The sequence below is a fragment of the Acinonyx jubatus genome, chromosome B1, assembly GCF_027475565.1.
Source record: "Acinonyx jubatus isolate Ajub_Pintada_27869175 chromosome B1, VMU_Ajub_asm_v1.0, whole genome shotgun sequence".
Classification (NCBI taxonomy): Eukaryota; Metazoa; Chordata; class Mammalia; order Carnivora; family Felidae; genus Acinonyx; species Acinonyx jubatus.
In genome coordinates, this window is record NC_069382.1 from 196,624,006 (window position 1) to 196,641,658 (window position 17,653).

At 57.1% G+C, this 17,653-nt stretch overlaps 1 protein-coding gene across 15 annotated transcripts in view; it reads right to left on the reverse strand.

Moving 5' to 3' along the window:
• JAKMIP1 (janus kinase and microtubule interacting protein 1) overlaps positions 1 to 17,653 on the reverse strand; it is a 141,155-nt gene that overhangs the window by 8,663 nt on the left and 114,839 nt on the right. For 7 of the 15 annotated variants that reach the window (XM_053217600.1, XM_053217606.1, XM_053217599.1 and 4 more), the window contains 6 exons: positions 16,045 to 16,146; positions 15,180 to 15,353; positions 14,646 to 14,711; positions 9,063 to 9,131; positions 7,713 to 7,790; positions 4,545 to 4,748 (listed from right to left, as the gene is read on the reverse strand). In XM_053217600.1, coding sequence (XP_053073575.1) covers positions 4,545 to 4,748; positions 7,713 to 7,790; positions 9,063 to 9,131; positions 14,646 to 14,711; positions 15,180 to 15,353; positions 16,045 to 16,146 — 693 coding nt within the window. Of the gene's footprint in view, positions 1 to 4,544; positions 4,749 to 7,712; positions 7,791 to 9,062; positions 9,132 to 14,569; positions 14,712 to 15,179; positions 15,478 to 16,044; positions 16,147 to 17,653 lie in introns of those variants that run through there. The other 8 variants (XM_053217610.1, XM_027077499.2, XM_027077563.2 and 5 more) reach the window with 6 other exon arrangements.

Below are 17,653 nucleotides of genomic sequence, written 5' to 3' on the forward strand. Positions count from 1 at the left end.
GATTACAGGAACATGCTCTCCATGAAAGCAGCGACATTGCTCACTGCCCCGGCCCCAGTAGCCGGACCCGTGCCTGGCACATGATAGGTGCTCAGCAGGTAAATAACCGTTGAAGGGAAGCAGGAAGCCGCAAAACCTCGCTTTTACCGATGCCCTGTTGTCCCTGGGCTTGCTGTAAGGACACCCTCCCCTCTGCTCAGGCATCAACCCCCCCATGACCCAACTCCAGGAAATTCTGTTGCAGGGAGCAGACGTGCTCTGAAGTCTGAGCGCCTTTTTCGAAGGCACTGAGATGCCGGCCGGGGCTCCCATGCCTGGTGCGGTTACACGTGTGGCGCTTGGCAGGGAGGGGGAGCCGTCTGGGATATGCCTGCACCACACAGGAAGAGTTTGGCCAAGCATTTCCACCTGCGGGGTGACAAGCACAGGACCCTCAAGGCAAAGCCTGGCGGTGGCACCGCTCCAAGCTGCCCGGAGGACAAATGGAGAAGCTGAAGCCGGAGCATCAGGACTTGCCATCGATTCGGGAGCCAAGCCCAGGGCAGCGAGGAGTTGGGCCCTGCCCTCTGGATTCCATGGCACATTGTGACGGAGAAGGGGGCTCACCTGGGCTGGGCTGACTTGGCAACAGGGTGAGGAAAGGAGGGCAAGAAGGAAGGAGAACGCATGTCCTTCCAGAACCAACGAAGGGAGGAGACCCTGCTGTGACCAGAACGGTGCCCCCCAAATTCTAGGTTGAAGCCCAGCTCCCAGCATGACTGTATCTGGAGATGCGACCTTCAGGCGATGGTAAGGTTAAGAAGGTTAATGGAGATCATAGGGTGCGTCCCTGATCCGGTAGGACTGGGGGACTTCTAAGAAGAGAACGATCTCCCTCCGACCTGCTCTCCCTCTCTTCCTCATCCTCCTTTATCCCCCTTTCCCTGCCTCGGGCACCCCTGGCCATTTGAGGGCACAGAAGGAGGCCGTCTGTAAACCAGGAAGAGTCCTCACCAGCAACCGAATCAGCCAGCCTCTGGCTCTTGGACTGCCAGCCTCCAGAGCCATGAGACACAGATGCACGTTTGAGTCCTGCCCACAGCGTTTTGTTACGGTGCCCGGGCAGACGGAGGCGGGACCTTGCTCCCCTCTGCTCACAGCCCTGGATCTCTGTTGACGACTAGCCCAAACTGAGCAAGTTGAAGCTGCACGGAAATCACCTGGGAATCTTGTCAAAGGCAGCATCCAATTCAGCAGGTCTGGGGTGGACCCAGGGGTCTGTATTTCTAGCAGCTCCCAGGTGACGCCACCGCCGCTGGTCCACGGACCACACTTTGAGTAGCAGGGATGGACAGAGACAGGGGCTGTTCTACAAAGGGGAGGGTCTTCCTTTTACTGAACACCCACCATGCTCCAGGCACTAGCTAATCGATCCGTATGTCTTGCCTCCTCCAAGCCTCAGAGGGGCGTGCCATTCAGTGACTTTGTCAATGTTGCCCGCCACACGCAGATCCGCGTGTTTTCATAGAAGCCTACCCTGTACCTTCAGCAGAATTTTCAACTCATTTGGAAAGGATCTGGAGACAGTGGAGCACAATTTGCAGTGCTGGGTCACGCCATTAACTTTCTCCACGCTTAGGTAAACGAGAAAAGTAAAAGGAAGTGATGTGTCCCATGTGATCCTAGCTGACACTCCAAAACCCTCCTGTTAAAAATGGTTTTTCCCTCTTAGAGGGTCCCAGTCCTCAATCTCCCTACACGGGCAGCTTGGATTTCTTCCTTTTTTTTTTTTTTTTCTTTTTTTTAAAACACCCAGCTCCCTTCCTTTCTTGGCACGCGGGACACCGTGCGTTCCCCAGGAGTCACGGCCGAATGCAGCAATGCCCCGTGTCTTCAGGATGTGCTCACTGGCCCCTCGTACATTCCAGACTTAGACCGTCAGAAGCACTTCCGTGAGATTCGGGCCCTCGAGTCGGGTAATGACTTTTCGGTTCAAACACGCGTGCCGCTCTGCTTTGAGCTGGGTTCTCTGAACAACGCCTCCATTCACCGCACGGTCAGCAGGCCCCACCAATGAGGCCCAGTGATGGACATAAGATACAGCCAGCATCGGGCTCCTGCTCACCCTCTACACTGGCAGTAAAAATAGCCACCTACCCTTACTGGGAGCACTTCACCCGTGAGAGTCCATTTAAACCTTACAACATCCCAATGAGCAGGCGTTATTACCATCCTCAGGAGGAGACTGAGGCTCAGATAGGTCAAGTTGCTTGGCCAAGGCCACACAGCTAGTAGGAAAATAGGGTACAGAGCCGTACCGTCTGGTCGCAGCGTTTGTGTTTTTAAGCACTCTGTCACCCCAAGCTGACGGCGCCATGCTGCGCTGCCGTCTGAAAAGCTACTTATCCCCCCTTGAGGGCCACCGGGCATCTTCCTATTTATCTTCAGACCCGGCTCAGTAGGGCCCTGCGCTGGGCGCCTCGCCAGTCTTGCGGAAGGAGACACTCCCCTGCACGTCTTCAGCAGGTGCATTCTGGCGCAACAGCCTCAGCCACAAGAGTTGGTCAGGATCTGTGCTGTGTTTGGGGTCCCCACCAGGTTGGGGGTGCCCCAGGCCACTTGTCACTATTGATGTGACAGTAACAGAGGCGGTTCAGTGACAGTGTTCTCAAAGGCAAACGCCCACGCCGATATCCCTGCGCCAGGATCTCCTTGATGGTAACTGACCGTAAGCCCCTCCTCTCCCTCCCTCTCTTGCCTCCCTTTCCCTCCCCGCTCCGCCCTGCAAGGCTGACAATCACTCTGGTCACTGTCACCTGCAAATTCTTGGTCTCCATCCTCAGTGGCCTCTCTTGAACCAGCAACTGCCCCACCTACTTGGGGCCACGGGGATTCCAAGTCCTCCCTTCCGCCTCCGCCCCTCCCGCGGTCCTCACGTGAGCAAAGGTGGCCTGACTCTCTTCTCCCCTCAGCACCGTCACCCCCCGACCCTGCGTGAGGGCACAAAGCTTCACCACTATTTCCTCCTCCTCCCCCCCCACCCCCCAGGCCCTGCTCAGAAGCATGAGCCTCCCCCTCGCCCGCTGGTCTGTATCCTGGCCTCACTCGTCCCTTCTGCACATCGGACCTTCTCAGTCAGTGGATGGATGCCTTTCCCTTCTCCTCCCTCCTTCTCCAGCCGCTCCATCCCCTCTCCCCTTGCTGGTCCAACCTGATCAGGAACCTCCCTAGTCGTGAAGCCTCCCTCTCCGTCTACACAGGCTGTGCGTGCGAACGCGTGTGCACGCTGGAGGCACACTGCTTCCGGGCAGATGAGCAGAGGCTGCCGGCACAGAGCAGGCAGCGCGGGGACGGGGGCCACAGCCAGGCGGGGGTCCCAGGGCCTGCCTGCGTGCCCTTTCAGCCAAACCAAGTCTTGAATGAAGAGCCCTCCCAGCCTGTTGGCCCCCCTTCCCTCAGCACCTCCTCTCTCTCTCTCTTGCACCACATGCAGTCTGTGTCCCCTTGTGCCTTCCCCGAATCCCCTGGGGCCTGTGCGGTCTTCAGACACGACTCTCCCCTGCCCCTTCCTGATGTGTCTGCTTGCTCTGCCTGCCGTGACGTCGCCTCCTCCCCCCGGTCACCCAGGTCCTTTCTCACTGATGGGACCACCCCCCCCCCCCGCCACTGCTAGTTGTGTGACCTTCAGGCACTCGACTTAACCTTCTTGAGCTCTAGTGTTCCCATCGAGAATGGACATCATCGTCCCCACCCTGCAGAGGGGGAGGGCGGCAGTCAAGGGTCTGCAACCACGAGCGCTCAAGTGTGAGCATGCTGCTGCCACCTCTTTGTCCCCATGGTCACCCTGGAGGCCTTGCAGCCAAGCCCACGTCACTCACACAGGACCCCAAACCTCGGAATACACTTAGGTTTTCGGAGTTAACAACTAATAGGGCCTCCAGGTCCAGGGCTCAGATCGGCCATCATCACAACATACAGCAAAAGAGCAAACTGCTCGGCAATGCCTCTTGGCTTTAAGAACCTGATTTTTAGGGGCGCCTGGGTGACTCAGGAGGTTAAGCATCTGACTTTGGCTCAGGTCACGATCTCACAGCTCGTGGGTTCGAGCCCCGCGTCGGGCTCTGGGCTGACAGCTCGGAGCCTGGAGCCTGCTTCGGATTCTGTGCCTCCCTCTCTCTCTGCCCGTAACCCACTCGCATCCTGTCTCTGTCTCTCTCAAAAATAACTAAACACTTAAAAAAAAAAAAAAGAACCTGACTTTCAAATAGAACACAGATGGGGGGGGGGGTACCCAGGGGACCCCCGGCCTCAGTTTGCATCACCGCTCAGCCAGGGGGCGGGCCCTACCCTTGAAATCAACGCGCATCAGAAAAACGGTTTGCGGACCTCGCTCCGCTTTGCCAGGAATGCACCTGCCCTGTTGGGAGAACACGCCTTACTGCACGGAAGCTCGCTTCGCTGCCAGCTGTCCATCCAACATGCCTGGAGCACCCAGGGGCCCGTCGGAGGGGCCAGAGGCTGGGAAGCGGGCAAGGGGCACCCGGTGCCAGCCACCTGCCCCTCACCTGCTGGGCCTGCTGCAGTAGTTCCATGCGCTCCCGCAGAACCTGGCTGTCGAACTCGCGGCTCTGCCTCAGGATCTGCCTGCGCACTTTCTCCACGGCGGCCTGCAGATCCTCCCGCTGGCCCTCGCTCAGCGCCTCGCTGGCCCTCCGCCCCGGGTCCTGCTGCAGCGCGTTGTACAGCGTGGCCTCCAGCTCCTGGATTTTCTGAGTGGCCCAAATCACACAGACAGCGCAAGGTCACAAACGGGTCGACAGTAACGGCCGGGACACTGCAGCTGAGGGAGGCAGAGCTGAGGAGCTCAGGCAGGGAGGGGAGGCGTGCAGGGTCGGGGCACGGGGGGTGGGGGGGCGCCTCGCCGAGCAGCCAGCAGACACGGGTGGCGGGGAGCGAGGGAGCCCCTTTCGGGCCCCGGGCGCAGCAGCTTTTGGAGAACATGTCTCGCTCCATTCAATCGAGATGCCCTACTCTGTGCGGGAGGGGACCAGGGCAGTAAGAAGAAATAATCGTAACCGCCCCGCAGAGCGTGTGATTCAAGAGACTTTTCCTTGTATCCTCGGCCCCCGATGCATTCTCCCCGCTCCTCAGGAACAAATCTCCCCTTTGATCATGGGCGTCAGCGGGGGAGATATGGGTCAAATTGCACCCGCGTGGTTTTCAGCCAGCTAGTGAGGAATGCAATGTCCACCCACAGCAAAGAGTAACCACGTTCTAACCGTGCCCTCCCTGCAAGACACCGCGTGTTAGCGAAGCAGATGAGAGGTTAGTGGCCGGTCGAAGGCACCTCGTGAAAGGCAAGAGTTTTAATCGTTAGAGGAAGCTATTTCTTCCCAACTTCACCGTAAGACACTTAAAATATAGTTACCTCATGGGAATATCTAGGGACAAAAGAGAGAATTATCTCCTTCTCTGCCTCCCTAAATCCGCCCCCCACAGCGTCCTCGGATGCCAACACCGTCGTGGGTCAGGCTGCTGGGTCTGCATCCGCACTAGTAACTTCCCCACCTACCTAGGCCTCGGGGATTCCAGCTCAGGGACCTTAGGGGCTAAGGAACGGTTCCTTGTCTTCCCGAGACCAGACAGACCGGTCTTTAGTTTGGGTGGAAAGTGCCAAACAGAGGCGTGAGGTGGCTTGAGGCCGCCCCTCTAGCCCGTGTGGCTGTGCAGACCCCCCCCCCCCCCCGCCAGGGGGATTCCAGACCCATCAGGCCAGGCCCAGTCTTAACCAACAGACATAATCACCTTCCCCTCTCCCGGCCCCAGAAGGTGGGAGTCTGTCCTCCGGCCTAGCCCAGGGGTCCCCATGCGGGCTGCAACATGGAGCCTGCCTGTCCCTTTGCCCTGCTGGCTCACCCCCTCCCCGTTCAAGAGCTGTCATCAGCTTCCAGCCAGGAGCCCACACCCCCCGATTCCGGAAGCTCCCTTGTGGACCTGCCCCATTTCAGAGCAGTGTCAAAGGCACGCAGGCCAGCAACGTGGCACCTGCCATCCTCACTCCTGCCCGGGCACACGGCCCTGTCACCCTCTGGGAGCGTGGCATTCCCCTGACTGTTCAAGTCACTCCAACACGGCATCAGAACGCAACCTCGTCACGTGCCTGAAATCCCACCCGAGGCTCTGGAACGGTCTGGGACTGCACGTAGTTCCTACAGTGTGGCAGGGTCAGCGCACCCAGGGGCCTCCTCTGCAGAAGCAGGACTCTGAGGGTCCCCTAGGGCCCTCCTGCTGATGGTGCTTAGACAGCCATAAGTGGACACCAAGCTTTTCCAAAATGTGTTGAAAATCGCCAGTCCTGCACGATGTCCCTTGAAAAGATGGCCCACGAACCATCTGACAATTGACAATTTCCTTGCTTATGATCCTCTCGGGGCCCCGGCCTACCCGTCAACGTATTCAAGGACTGAAGAAGCCCTTCGGGGTTTTCCGAACTTACTCGGTTGCCTTGAGAGCCTGTGAAGCCCTCCCAACTCCCCGCTCCTCGGGAACAAAGGAACACAAGTCACGTTGCGCGGAGATTTCCGGAAGTGCTCGGGGAGGCAGTGCCGCGTGACAGACGGTGCGTGACGCCAGGAAAGGCGTTCACCGAAAGACCAAGGGTGGGCAGAGTCGAGGCAAAACCAGCGAGGAAAGGGAAGGAGGCAACCCTCCATGGGGCTCACGCTCAGCAGGGCCCTCCACACCGTTATAACGTCGTGTGCCCGCAAGTAAGCCCTGGACGGCAAACGTCAGACCCAGCAAGGCTCAATCCACCGACCTACTCCCTCTGAGCTCCACGCCGTCCACACTCCCAGGCAGGCCAAGGGCCTCAAGGAGGCAGGCCAGCCCTCACCCCAGCATCTCCTGCCTGCACCAAGCCCAGGCCACCTGCTCTCTGTCTTCCGGACACGCTCATGGAAACGAGGGTTGGAAAGTCATTTTTCACGTGTTGACTCTGCAGGTCACAGGCACTAACCCGTTTTGGAAAATACTTTCAACCACAAATGACCCAGGCAAAGACAGACTCGTGGCTTTGGGAACAATACCGCTTCTTCCTGCAAAATGTGACCCTGAGCTCTCTCGATCTCTGTGCCATGGGGACACCCTGGCGGTGCCCCTCCTGTCTCCCGGTCTCACTCGGTGCCAGGAGTGTCCTCAGAGCCCTATGACATATGATCCTGGGCATGATCCCAGTTGAAGCTACTCACCGGGAAGCCCGGAACAGATTGTGTGACCCACACGCAATATTGCGCAGGACCTCACGGCAGGTCCCTTTGGCTCTAACGATCACCTGCCTCTGCTCAGTGCTCTGCCTCTGTGTTCCTTGGTGACTGACCCTCGTTCCTGTTTCTGGGAAAACTTGCTTGGCGGGAGGGTGATGCATAAATAAGTATTTAAGTCCAACCAAACACAGAAGAGAGACGCTTTCTTCTCACGCGTCTCAAACGACTACTGTCATTGGATGCGCATGTCTAAAGAAACCATCAGGCTAACTTTTTGAAAATCATGCTTGATTGGGAGAAAAAAACCAATTTCTCGGTACGGTCCTTCCGGTCAGGACAGAGACAGGGCATTTTGATGGCGTCCACGTGGCACTTGTAAGGCCCCTAAACGCAGTGCCAGCCCCGAAGGGAAAAACAGCCCCTGAGGGAGAGTTCAACGAGCCAAAGCATCCAACCCGCGTCTGGTCCTACCAGGTAAGCCTGGTCCAGGGCCTCCTTCCTGTAGTCCAGCTCTTCCTCCAGGTAGCCCTTCTGCCTGCTGAACAGGTCCTGAAAAGGGGAGCCCCCCCCAAGATCAAGATCAGCGTGAGAACTCATCACAGGGAGCATCTTCAGAGCTCACCTGATCACCTCTGCTAGAGAGTGGCAGTCCCACCAAGCCGGGGACCCACCAGGTGCTCAGGTGAGGAGGGAGACGATGGTCTGCCCCAGGACCCATGATCCCACCCCCTCCCAGCTTCCCTTCCACGACCGCAAGGACGTGACACCCCTCCCACCCGGTGGCCAAGCAGGAATCCTTCTCAGTTCCTCTTGTCACGTCCCGGTGGCCCCTGAAGACCGTCTCAACAGTTCCCAGATGAGGCTCTTCCCCCCCCACACCAATAGCATCACCTCCCCACCTCCTGACCGGTCTCCTTGCTGTGCGTGCCCTCCCCCCCACCCCCCGCACCAACTGGCCCACTCTTTTAGTCCCAACTCCCAAGTCCGCTGGGATTGCCAGTCCTGGCAAATCCCCAGGACTGACTTGAGGCTTTCAAGGTGACGATTGGTCTACTGCAGTCCCTTGACTTTACAGATGAGGAAACAGGACCAGAGAGGACCAGTGCCTTGCCCTGGATGCCCCAGTGCTCTGGTGGCAGAGGAGGGACCAGTTTCCAAGCCAGGACTCTCTCACACCACTTGGGGTTCCAGGCTGGAAGCTCATCCTTCTACCTCCCATTCTCACCTCTCATTTCTACTTGCAAAACTTGAATTGGTCTCTGAAGGCTCTCGGGAGCCACTTCTTCTGGGAAGCCACCTCTGGCAGCCCCAGGCTGGGGCACTTGGAACCCCCACTTGGCAATAAGGGCGCCAGGGTCCAGTGCCACGTTCCCAAACTCTAATGGCCATTAAGGGGGCCAGCAAAGTTGGGAGGCCCAGTTGTGTGTCTCCGAGGCCACCGGGCCCAGTGCCCCGGCATCACCACACGCCCATCCTGGTGTCCTCAGGCTACACTGTGGCTGTCGGCTCATGAGCACACGTCCCCCAGGCTTGTGAGCTCGGTCCTCGAGGCAGGAACCCCGCATATTCGTTACCAGACCTCTAATCCTGGCATGGCGCCTGGGATAAAGAGCCTCCAAAAATACGTATGAAGTGAATGACCGAGCGAGTGGACGAGTAAGCCAATGGATGACAATTACCCAGAACGGCCACTGGGGCAAAAGCAAAATTTAGAAACGCGTGCAAATAAATGCACGCGAAAAGACACGAGAAGCCGTCCTGGGAGGGAAATTGCCTGAACCCTTTCTACCCGCCTGCCTCCCAGCGGGCTAAGCCTTTTACCTTCTCCTTCTCCAGATCCAGCATCTTCTGGGTCAGGGCCGCCTCAGTCCCCTCTATTTGCTTCAGCCACTGGAAGACAGCAGGGACAGAGGGACACACGTGAGAACCAGGGCTGGCCGGGGGCCTTTCACCCCAGCCGCGTGTGTAGGGGGCCTCCTCCTCCACTCGGCTCCTGGCCTCCTCGTCCCATCCTGGGGCAGTGGGGGGCCTCGAAACAGAATTTCTTAGTCTGTTCAGATGTTCAGCTTTGACAGATGTTTGCTCAGGGATCAAGGGGATCACGGATATCCGTGTGTGTGTGTGTGTGTGTGTGTGTGTGTGTGTGTGTGCCCCTGAACTTGGGTGTTTGTGTATGTGTGTGTGTGTGTGTCCAGGAGGGAGTCAGTGTGCATTCAGTGGGAGCCTGACTCGGTGCCCAGCGGGCCCGCTGAGTGTCACCGAGGTCTAAGGTGCGATGGGGGCTTCATGCTGAGGACCTCATCCAGCCCACGGCATAGGCAGCCTGGGAAGACGTGGCTGCCTAGTTAGGTCGCTCGTGCGAGGTCCCACAGGTGGGCCATGGGGACTTCTAACCCAGCCCGCAAGTCTGCACCCCTGCGGCAGCAGCCCCGAGCGGCGAGGTGCACTGTGGGGTGAGGGGTGTGCTGAGCACCAGGGCGTGGGTGGGCGGAGGCGGGCGGGCGAGCACCTGCCGAGGGCAGGTGCCAGGGGCAGGGGGCAGTCTGCCTCTTCTTGGGTCTGGGCTGGGAGGTGGGCAGCTGTTTCTCTGGATGGAGGTACATAGGTATGTCTTTAGGAGGAGCCCACCTAAGAGATGGGCTGCTGGGTGGACCCGGGGGGCTGGGCTGGGGGTGTCCGTGCGTGACAGTGTGCATGAACGTGTGCATTCGGCGGGACAGACAGCCTCCTTGCCTCCAGCCTGGGGACCACACCCCTTTCCGGGCGTCCCAACCTCCCTCGGCTGCCGTGTGATCCTCCTGGCTTTTTCCTCCTCCCTGGTGGCTGAAGCTTCTCGTCCCCTTGGGGCCCTGCCCTTGGCTTTCCCCCCTCGCCTCCCTGGGGATTCTACCTGCCCCTGTGCCCCCTCTGCTCTCCAGCCCAGACCGCCCCATGGCATCTCCCTCTGATGCCTCCCTGGCCTCCCCGGTCCCTCTGTGGGGGAAGAGCCCCATTTCACCCAAACCAGGAAGCAGGGAGCAGCCTCGATTCCACCTTTTCCTTCCCTTCCCATGCATTGGGTCCACCTCCTCCTGGTTCAAACACCCACCCGCTGCACAACCACGGCCACCGTCACTCCAGCCTCCTGTCTGGACCCAGAGCCCTCTCTGCTCTCAAGCCCTCACGTCCTCTCAAAAATCTGCTTCCGCTTAAAGCCCTCAGGGACAGCCCATCGCTCCTGGGGGCCACCAAGCCCAGTCTTCCTTCACCTCAGGGCCTCTGCACCTGCTGCTCCCCCTGCCTAGAGCATCACCACCTCCCCCACACCAGCCTCAGCCCCAGGCCTTCACCGAGCTCACACCGACTCAGCCTCAGGCCACATTAGCTGTTGTCTCCTCCAGGAAGCTTGCCCTGCTTCCTGAGTCCATGGGGTCAGGTGCCCTCTGGGATCCCTGTGTCATCCTGTGAACGGCTCTCACGGCACTCAGCTGACGGATTGCTGTTGTCTGTTTCCCTCCCACAAAAGCCCGAAGGTGGGGACCACATCAGACACGGTCTGTTACACTTCCTTACCCTGCACGGGCCCCAGCACGAAGCATGTGCCCAACAAACATTTTGCTGAACGAGAGCAGACGTGAGAATGTGCAGGTCTGGGAGGGGGTGTGCTGGCTCCGTGGAGGAAACGAGACTAGATACAGCTGTGATCACACAGGGTCCCTTCAATGTCTTGGACACCCAGAGCCAGCAGCAGAAGCAGGCGCCCAGAATGGAGCATTTCATTAGATGTTAGGAGGCTGTGCAATGTCTCAGAAATAGATCGGCATATTTTTGGCGGGAAATGACACATTTCATTTTGAATACCCTAATGCAAGCAGTCATAAAATGAATAAAGTCTAAATGGAAAAAAAAATTTTTAAATCCAGTTTTGAATCATGACAGCAAGCTACTCTCAGAATAGGCTTTATAGAATATGGTGTCCAGTCTTTTCTTCCTGTTAAAGAGATGTGACATGCCTATTACGCGTAGAAAGAAAAAACAATTTTGACAAGTGCTTTTCAGCAACTGAAAGAGTAACATGAGGGCAGAAAACGCTGGCCATGAGCATCCTGGGCATGTGAGGTCATGAATTTCCCATCAAAGAGTCCCGCCAGATAGCCAGCGGGCCCCTCTTCCTCTCCCAGAGCAAGAGCCTAAATGCAAATAGCACTACATTACTGGCCAGCAGGGAGGGTGATGGGGACAGGGACACTTGTCCTCCCCTAAGCCCTCAGGGGAGAAGTGAGTCAGCCCACAGGGGAAGAGGACATTCTATAGGAAGCCAGGTCCTTGCCCACAGGTGCCGGCTTCTGAGCCCCAGGCCAGCTATCGGAGAGCTTGACTGTGGCCGCAGGCCTAAGCCGAACCCTCTGATCTGTTATTACCAGCGAGAACACGAAATTCTCTTAAAAACTTCCATCTTTCTGGTTGGTTTTGAACTGGTTCCCAACTGGTTTTGAACTTGAGGGAGACTCATAAGGAAGAGTTGTGACTCACGATCACCTGTAAACCCTGAGACGTCCTATGTCCAAGCTTCTCTGCTTGCAATGTGCTGTGTGCAGAGGACATGGCATGGGGACAGGGCTTCCTCGGGGAAGGGTTAGGAGCTAGACAAAGCCCCAGAGCAAGGTCACCCAGGAACACCACGTGGCATCCCAACTAGGGGTGCCCTTCGCTTCTATGCTACACGCACAGCTTTGTCCCTCTAAATAGAAAAATTGAAGTTGACCTCAGTTTGGTCGGATACTGGCACTGGGTGGTGATTTTTAACAACACACATTTGGGTGGGTCTCAGATCCCACTGCCAGCCCATGTGCTCCAGGGTCACCAACTCGTGCCTGCTTGTCCAGGGCTGTCCCTGTTTCAGTTCCCGTGTCCCAGGAACCCCTCAGTTCCGGGCAAACCGGGTAGTCTGTCTCCCTGGGGGTTCCCTCTGTCCTGCAGACCCACCTTTCTTTCCTCCTGGGGCCACTCTCAACATTAATATTCCCTCCAGGGGGACATACAGCGACTCCCAACCTACAAGATCTTTAGTCACAGGCCCAGGACGGGGCTGGGGTCTCTTAGACCCAATCTGAGAAAATGGGAAAGCACTGGTCTGAGTCCAGCCCCCAAGGACAGTCCCAGATTGGGAGGTGGGCGCCTCTCCCCTGCACAGCTGGCTGGTGAAGGTGGGGGTGGGGGGGTGACAGCTGCCGACCAGGCAGGTGTAGAAGGGGTGAGTCACTAATCTCGCATGGTTGCTGAGAGGAATAGGGGTCCCACAGATCTGAGGTGAGGGCCCAAGGCTACAGGTCTGGACGCCCACTATTTTCCGGGCCGCGGGGAGGAGTAGGTCAGGGAGGGCCTGGGTGGGAGAAGAAAGTGGCTCGAAAGGGGCTGCTCTCAGTGAGTCTGTGAACTTTCCACCCGGTGTGGCCCTCCAGGAGACCCTGGCCTATTCCCAGCCCCATCCCAAATCAGCCACCCAAGTCACGGATGGTTCCGGCCATTAGTTCCCCGTCCACAACCACTGCCCAAACCCTCTAGCAAGCAAGCTTTGCCCCAGGTGCTTAGTAACAATGTTTGCTTCTGCTTAGATGCCATGTCCTGGATTCCAAGGCTCACGGGTTCCTAGTCTGGGGGCTCAGAGTGATCCAGAGACCGATCTGCGGAAGGCTGAGTGGTGGGCGGGAGTCAACGCAGGAGGGGCCTCCCAGGGGATGAGGAAGGGATTACTGGGCCTGACATTACGGCATCCTCCAGGGAGGACATGGCACTAATCCAAGTCGGGAGTGTTTACCAGGCACGTTGTGTAACACTCTCTGGAGCACTGTTACAGGAGGCTGGGCGGCCGAGTTTGCATATGTTGGTACGAGGGACATTTACTGACCATGTACCATGTGCCTAATACTGTTCCACCAGCCAGCCAGGCGTGAGTCAGCGCCACCTGCTGTCCACCTGAGGACGCTGTGACTTGGGAAGTAACTTACCACCTGTGTGACCTCAGGCAAAGCTTTGTCCAAGTTTGTTACCAACACTCAGTGCTTTTCACGTGAGTGGGGAGGAAGGACAGGAGCCCAGTGAAGCAGACTATCTGTATTTTCCATGCCCTTCCAAAAATTCTGGAAAGAAGTTTCATTAAGGTCACTAAGACCTCATCGTTATTAAAATAGTATTTCAAAGTTTAACTCCTGTGCTTCGAAAGGAAAAGCTCTCTGGGGCGCCTGGGTGGCGCAGTCGGTTAAGCGTCCGACTTCGGCTCAGGTCATGATCTCCTGGTCCGTGAGTTCGAGCCCCGCGTCGGGCTCTGTGCTGACGGCTCAGAGCCTGGAGCCTGTTTCAGATTCTGTGTCTCCCTCTCTCTCTGGCCCTCCCCCGTTCATGCTCTGTCTCTCTCTGTCTCAAAAATAAATAAACGTTAAAAAAACTTTTTGTTTTAAATAAATTATCCTACACCAATGTAAAAGGTAAGCAAACCAAGAACGTATTTTTAGCAAACACAGCAAAAAGTTAATTATCTCAACACGTAAGGCCCACAGAGAAGTCAGTAGGAAACACCATACTTAACGACAGATATGTAGGGAGTGAATGTATGAATGAATGAATGAATGAATGACAAACCCAATGGACATCATCAAAAGAAATGTAATTACAGTTCACAAGGAAGAAGAAAACAGACGATACACAATAAAAAGCCAGGATCAATAGCACTCAAATACATGAAAACGGAAACGGTCACATCATGTAAGTTCAGCCAAGCCTATCAAGCCGGCAGGGGTCTCTACCGGCGGGGCACCCAGTTGAACGTGGACCCGGCAATGCGGTAACACGCGGGTGGACGCTTTGACAATATTAAAGCTCTGAGAAACCTCCCTACCGGTGGCCCCGTGATTCCACATCTAGAATCTGTCCTGTGGGAGGGTCTTAAGAGGTGGATCGAAATCGACGCACAACGCTATTCACCACCGCATCATGATAAGTAGGAAAAAAAAAAAAAAAGGAAACCCCCTCGCTAACTAGCAGCTGAGGAATAAGGAACTTCTTTGAACCCTAGGTGGAATGATGCGGGTGGAAGTGTGGCAGGCAGGGCTAAAGACGGGAAGTCAAGCCGGATCTCAACGAGGCTTAAAAAAACGGTCGTGGGCAAAACACCGGAAAGAAATCCACCCCGGGGTCGCAGGTGCTTTCCTTCCTCCGTGGGGGCTTCCGCCGGCTTGTGCGCTAAGCTGTCTAGGGCGAGCGCGTGTGGCTTTGGACGGGCAAGGGGCGGGCATGCGCGTGCACATGCAGACGCGGACGCGGGAAGTCATGCCCCAGAGCCAAGCGAGACGCCGAGGTGCCGTTTCTCGTGTGGCGCCGGGGGAGCTGCGACGCGGTGCACGGACAGAGGGTGCCGCGGGGCTCTACCTTTTCGCACAGGGCAAGCACTGTTCCAGCTTGGATTATTGCAACCTGTTCTTCGTTTCTCAAATTCTAAAACACAAAAATGGGGAAGGGCGTTTTACGCTGGACCCCGCGTCCCCGTGCAGACAGCGCTGACCGGCTTCCATGCCCCTCCGAGAGGCGACCCCGGGGCTCGGCCCCCGCACTCTAAGGGGGCCCATGTTTAAAGGCAGCCGTGTCCTATCTGGGGCCAGGCCTTTGACAGATAGGGCCTGTTTCCAGCCAGTCTCTTAAGGGGGCAGGGATGCCACGTTCTGATCTCAGAAACCTCGAGGGATCCCACCGGTCCACCGTCCCTCCGGGAGCTCCCTCGTGCGCCCGCATCGCCGGCAGGTGCGAAGGAAGCGCTGCGTCCAGAAGTCTGCCCGTGACAGCGCGACCCGCTCGTGACCGCGTGCCCCGCCCGTGACAGCGCGGCCCGCCCGTGAACGCGTGACCCGCCTGCGACAGCGTGACCCGCCCACCCCCCACGAGGGCACGGCCACACAGAAGCCTTACACTGCGCGTGTCAGATCTCTTACGTTGGGAAGAACCCGAACCGAACAGAAAGGAAAGGCACACAGGACACACCCAGGTGGAGACGAGAGCGCGAGAGCAGAAGCCGGCCGGCATAGTTACCCCGTTATCGCCAAGGATATCTAGCTTCTTCATAAGTTCAGAAACATTCACATCCTGGAAAAGATTGCCAACGTTCATTTTGTGGGAGCCGCCAAGCCCGTGCAGACCGGTCTCTACCGCCGGGGCCTCGTCCGTCCCTCTCGGTGCGCGCGGCGGGGCCAAGGGCTCCCGGCAGCTCCTTCGGGGGTCGAGGGAGAGAAGGCAGTGATTGCTGCTTGTAGGCTGAGCTTTGCAGGAACGGCTGGTGGAATCGCGAGGGTCAGGAGGACCCCGGCCGGCAGCCGCAGCCACGTCCCCCGCCCCCTCTCACTCACTGCGCGGCCGCTGCGCTCGGCGCTGCTCTGACGTCACGCCCACGTCACGTCACGTCACGTCACGTCACGTCACGTCTCGTCTCGTCTCGTCTCATGGCGGGTGCTGCCGGTCTCACCTCCCACACGGGAGCCCGCGGCTGGGGGAGCTCACAGCCCGGAGCTGGGAGGCGGCCAAGCCGGGGTGGGCCCTCAAAGCTGGGTGCCACGCTTCTGCTCTTTTAACACGGGTACACAGAGGGTGACATTCGGTGACCCTCTGAGACACAAACTCCGACTTTCCAAATACGGTGTTGGGGGGCGGGGGGCGGGCTACCTCGTTAAAATCGGCTGTGTGTGTGACACAAAGGCACAATCCCCCTTTACGGCTGCGCCTGGCATCCGAGGGGGCCCCTGGCGGTGGGTTGAGCGGAGGCACCCCCCAAGCACGCTACCTTAACTCCTTCCTGGTGACAGAACAGCTGGAGAGCGCTTCTGTTGTTCTCGGGGAAGGTGCTGATTTGGAGGTTAAATGCTGGCGACCTCCGCTCTCTCTCCTGGGGAAAAGATTTGGTTTAAAAACAGAACTTTATTGGCTTGTTTACCACTTGCCACTTTCCCACGTTACGCAGCAAAGACCAACGGGTTCCAGTTGGCCAAGGCGTTACTAAAAGGCGCACATTCAGACTACCATCTCCTGGTCCGCGAAGGAGCACGCCGCGAGGTCCCGCCTCTGCAGGGCGGCGGGTCTCGAGCCGAAATGCGTCTACTTCTTACCCACTCCGCTAGGAAGAAACGGTTAACCAAGGCATGTGTTCACCTGCTGCGCGACGGGAGCCCGGGAAGCCACAGCTCATTAAATACTCGGTAAGAACAAGTGTGTGAAATTTCAACGGACAGCACAGCCACCAGCTATGGCGTTCCTCGTGCCCTGCGGCAAATCGCTACCTCGTTGAGCCCTCACACCATCCCACGAGGCAGGCGTTATTGCTTTCGTTTCGTGGACAGGGGGGCGAGTCCCGGTCCCAAGCTCCCGAGCGGCAGGGCCGGGACACGAACCCTGGATTCACACCGTTTTCAAGACAATCGGCTGACTTCGTTCACAATTTTTTTTTTTTTTTTTTGAGCCGTGCTAACACATCAGCGATCATTCTATCCCTGCCTTAGATTGCTATTCAAATCTCGATCACTGAGGAAGGAAAATCAAGCGTTTTCCCACAAGAGGTGCTCGTTAATCCTATGTAACGCGACACGTTTTTAAAAAGGACAAGAGAAACCCAATTAATGGCAGGGATATAGTACACAGAGCTGCCTTTAAAACTTGAGCAACGGACAGGCTAGCTTTATGGGAAGGCCAGCAGAGAAGACCTTTCTGAATTATACCTTTAAGTCAAACTGCTTTTATTTGGCCAAAATTAGAGTAAGATGACTAAGCCCGCTTTGGATGATTCCTGCAGAATCTAGGGAGGGCACCCATGGGTCTCTTTAGTCACTCAGCTAAGAAATGTAACCGAATGAGCACCAGCTTGGATGGCAGGACCTATGCAGATGGGGTTGGATAAGGCTAATGGGGAGAGGAAGGTGAGGTGGGTGGCAGGGGACATTCAATTACCTTCCACAAGGTGCAACCTGGCTAACCTTGTTTGAAGCAGTTCAGGGGGAAAACTTCGTTTCCCTTATCAGCCACGAAGACCAAAATTCACAGTGGCTCTCTTCTACGGATACCTTTCTACCCGCAATGCTTAAGTGGAGTCTCCATAGAAAAAGTGACAACAGAAAGCCCATATTTTATCCGAACGAAAGTCCGAACTGGTCTCTAACGGCTCTGAAGGACAGTGGAGACACTTCAAGAAAGTCCTAGCGCGCTGAGCAACGCTCATGGAACTCTCATGAGAAAGACGCGTGACCAAGGGCTGTGAAAGGCTTCCTAGCTGGCCGAAGTGTGAACAGTGACCTCGCATGGCTTCCGATTCCTAGTGCGTGAACGAAGGCCCGGTTGGTGCTCAAGCAAGAGTTGCGTTGCAGAGGTAACGCTTGGTTTCGAGACCTTCAGGCCACGGTCCA